General features: G+C 31.2%; 1 protein-coding gene across 1 annotated transcript in view; it reads left to right on the top strand.

The window, feature by feature from the left end:
• The first annotated feature begins 1,421 nt into the window (after positions 1-1,421).
• ptgesl (prostaglandin E synthase 2-like) overlaps positions 1,422-3,143 on the top strand; it is a 9,028-nt gene continuing 7,306 nt past the window's right edge. The window contains exon 1 of the mRNA XM_059337077.1: positions 1,422-1,741. Coding sequence (XP_059193060.1) covers positions 1,463-1,741 — 279 coding nt within the window. The 5' untranslated portion in view covers positions 1,422-1,462. The remainder of the gene's footprint in view (positions 1,742-3,143) is intronic.

The raw sequence follows: 3,143 nt of genomic DNA, 5'->3' as shown, positions 1-3,143 counted from the left end.
TAAATACAATACAACATAACAAATATATGTTTAATTCTAAGGGACATAATAAAATAACAACACAGATACATACTTTTAAGGACATAAAAATATATAGCATATAAGTAAAAATAAATAAATATACATACTTTTAAATAGATTGAAAAAAATTGAATTAAGATTAAACAAACGTTTTAATTATATATAAACATTTATGAAAATTAACAAAAACCATAAAGGAGCAAGGACTTCAAAAACAAAAAAAAATAAGGGACATAAATCAAAAATAGATTAGATAAAATTTGATTATAATTTATTGATCCAACTATGGGGAAATTCACTTGTCACAGCAGCAAAAACAGAAGCAAAAGATATGAATATAAATTACAGAAGAAAAAATTGAATGAAAAATGAAAAAATATAAATTCAGATCAAGATTAAATAAAAGCTATAAAGTAAAAATAATAACAATAATAAAATAATAAGAAACAACAGTACTATAGTACTATATTTGCATCATTTCTCATTTGATCCCAGAGTTAAGGATGATGGATGGATGAATACTTCTTGGTTTAAAAAAGTAAATTATATATATAAACATTTCTGAAAATGAACAAAAACCAAAAGGGGGGAGGACTTCAAAAATAAAAAGTAAGGGACATACGTCAAAGCAGATTAGAATAGATTATACTTTATTGATCCCACAACGGGAAAATTTACTTGACACAAGCAGCAAAAATAAATTACAGCAGTGGGGGGAGTAGTAGTAGTAGTTTGAATAAAAAATGTAAAAATATAAATACAGGTCATGATTATATAAAAGCTATAAAAAAAAAATAATAATAATAATAAGAAACAAGAGTACTATAGTACTATATATTGCATAATTTTTCTTTTGTAAATTTGACCACACCAGAGTTCAGGATGATGGATGGATGAATATTTCTTAGTTTAAAAAAATAATTTACATGTATAAACATTTCTGAAAATGAACAAAAACAAAAAAAAGGGAGTGAGGACTTTAGAAATAAAAAAATAAGGGACATAAATCAAAACAGATTAGAATAGATTATACTTTATTGATCCCACAATGGGGAGATTCAGTTGTCACAGCGGGGCGGGGGTGGAGGATGGGGGGGTAGTAGATTGAATGAAAAATGACAAAATATAGATACAGATCATGATTATATAAAAGCTACAAAATTAAAAAAAATTATAACAATAATAAAATAAACAAGAGTACTATAGTAATATACATTGCATAATTTTATTTTTTTCATAAAATTTTAAACCGGCCAATTTGACCCGAATACCACACCAGTTAAGGATGATGGATTAATATTTCTTGTCTTGTTTTTTTGCACACAGCCTGACAGGCTCAGCTCAGGGAATGTGGACACAGCCTGACAGGCTTTACTCAGGGAAATAAACCCCACCGCCCTCCTTCCTCGCGGTGCACTCTGGGACTTTACGTAAAGCCGACATGGCGGCCGCATGCACCAGAGCCCTCTGTAAGGTCGGCTGCAGGATTCTGGAGTCCCCCGCCGCCCGCCGGCCCGGCTCCGTCTCCTACCTGCTGGGTAATGTGGGCGGAGGCGCCTCCAGGAGGGCGTACGGTACCTCCGGCGGGCCCGGGCTGTCCTCTATGGGCCGGGGGGGCAGCAGGGTGCTGGGCTGCGCTGTGCTGCTCGGTGCCGGTCTGGGTCTCTATCAAACTGTCAAGTTCAGGCTCCAGCAGCACCTGGCCGAGGAGTGCACCCAGGTGAGTCCGCCCACCGGAGCCTCGAACCCGGCCACACTATCCGCCGCGTCCCGCCGGTCTCTGGAGGATGTTTCTCCACTGTTACCTAACTTCACGTCTGCAAACAGGGTCACCTCATTACACCACATGTACTACAGTACTGCACTAAAGTACACCTTTAAAGTACTTTAACTGGAGTATTCTCAATTTATGCTACTCTATATTTTTACACCATCACATCACAGAGTCTTTTTTTATTCCAATAACATTAATTTGACAGTTTTAGTTACTATTACCAATACTACAAGTAAAGTACATTTACTCAAGTACAATTTTTTTGAAGTGTTTCTACTTGAGTATTTCAGTTTTGCTTACTCTGCTACATCTCAGAGCGAAATATTGTACTTTTTTTAAGATTAAGATTTCCTTTGTTAGTCCCACAACATCCGGGGACATTTCCAGAATGTCATCAGCAAAGTGGATAGCAAAATAAAAATAAATGGTAAACAAGCAGTATAAACAAGAAATGTAAAAAAGGAATTGGCAAATAAACAAGTAAAAAATATTTTTAAAGTATTAATTTACAATTAAACAAATAGAAAACATAACGAGTATTAACATTTTAAACAAAAATTAAATTAAAATGTAGAAGCATTGTATACAATGTAAACAGAGTCATCATTTTGAAGATGCAACCATTGCACAGAGAATATTGCAAAAATGATTTCCACTTTTACCAACTGCAACAATAATAATAATTATAATCTGCTAAATAATTATAAATATATGATTCTGCACTGTGTTATTCTGCATAATGAGTACTTTTAGTTTTGGTACATTTTGACACTGATACTTGTATATGTTTTATTTAAAGATATGTAATTAATGTCTGTTACAGTATTTTTACACCTTTGTATTACTATTTTTATTTAAAATAAAATCTGTGGCAGCTTTAGTTTTCATTATTAATTATGAATACGCAAAATAATAACAATAAACAAATGTATTTTGATATTATTATGACTACTACAGTAGAAAATACATTTAAAAATAATTTAAAAATATACCCAGTACAGCTTTAATTACAAAATAAAAAATTCGATATGAAAAAATAAATACTTTTAGTTATATGAAATAGTTAAATAAATTAATACAACTAAAAAATAATTAAAACATACATTTCATTCTAAAGGAAATAAAAATAAATAATAAATGCATGTGTACATACTTAAATTGCTTACTATAGGCACATGATTATTACAATTTTCCCAATTTTTTTCTCATGTATATTACTATCTAATTGACATTTGTTTATTCATAACATTAATATAAACAAACTGTTTTTGTTCCAAATGTACAGAATTTTACCATTTCAGTTCAAATAAATATCAACACTGTTTTTCTAATTAATTTATATTAATGT

The sequence above is a fragment of the Centropristis striata genome, chromosome 7 (assembly GCF_030273125.1).
Source record: "Centropristis striata isolate RG_2023a ecotype Rhode Island chromosome 7, C.striata_1.0, whole genome shotgun sequence".
Lineage (NCBI taxonomy): Eukaryota > Metazoa > Chordata > Actinopteri > Perciformes > Serranidae > Centropristis > Centropristis striata.
The sequence above is the reverse complement of the archived record's forward strand: the minus strand, read 5'-3'. Positions and strand labels throughout refer to the sequence as shown.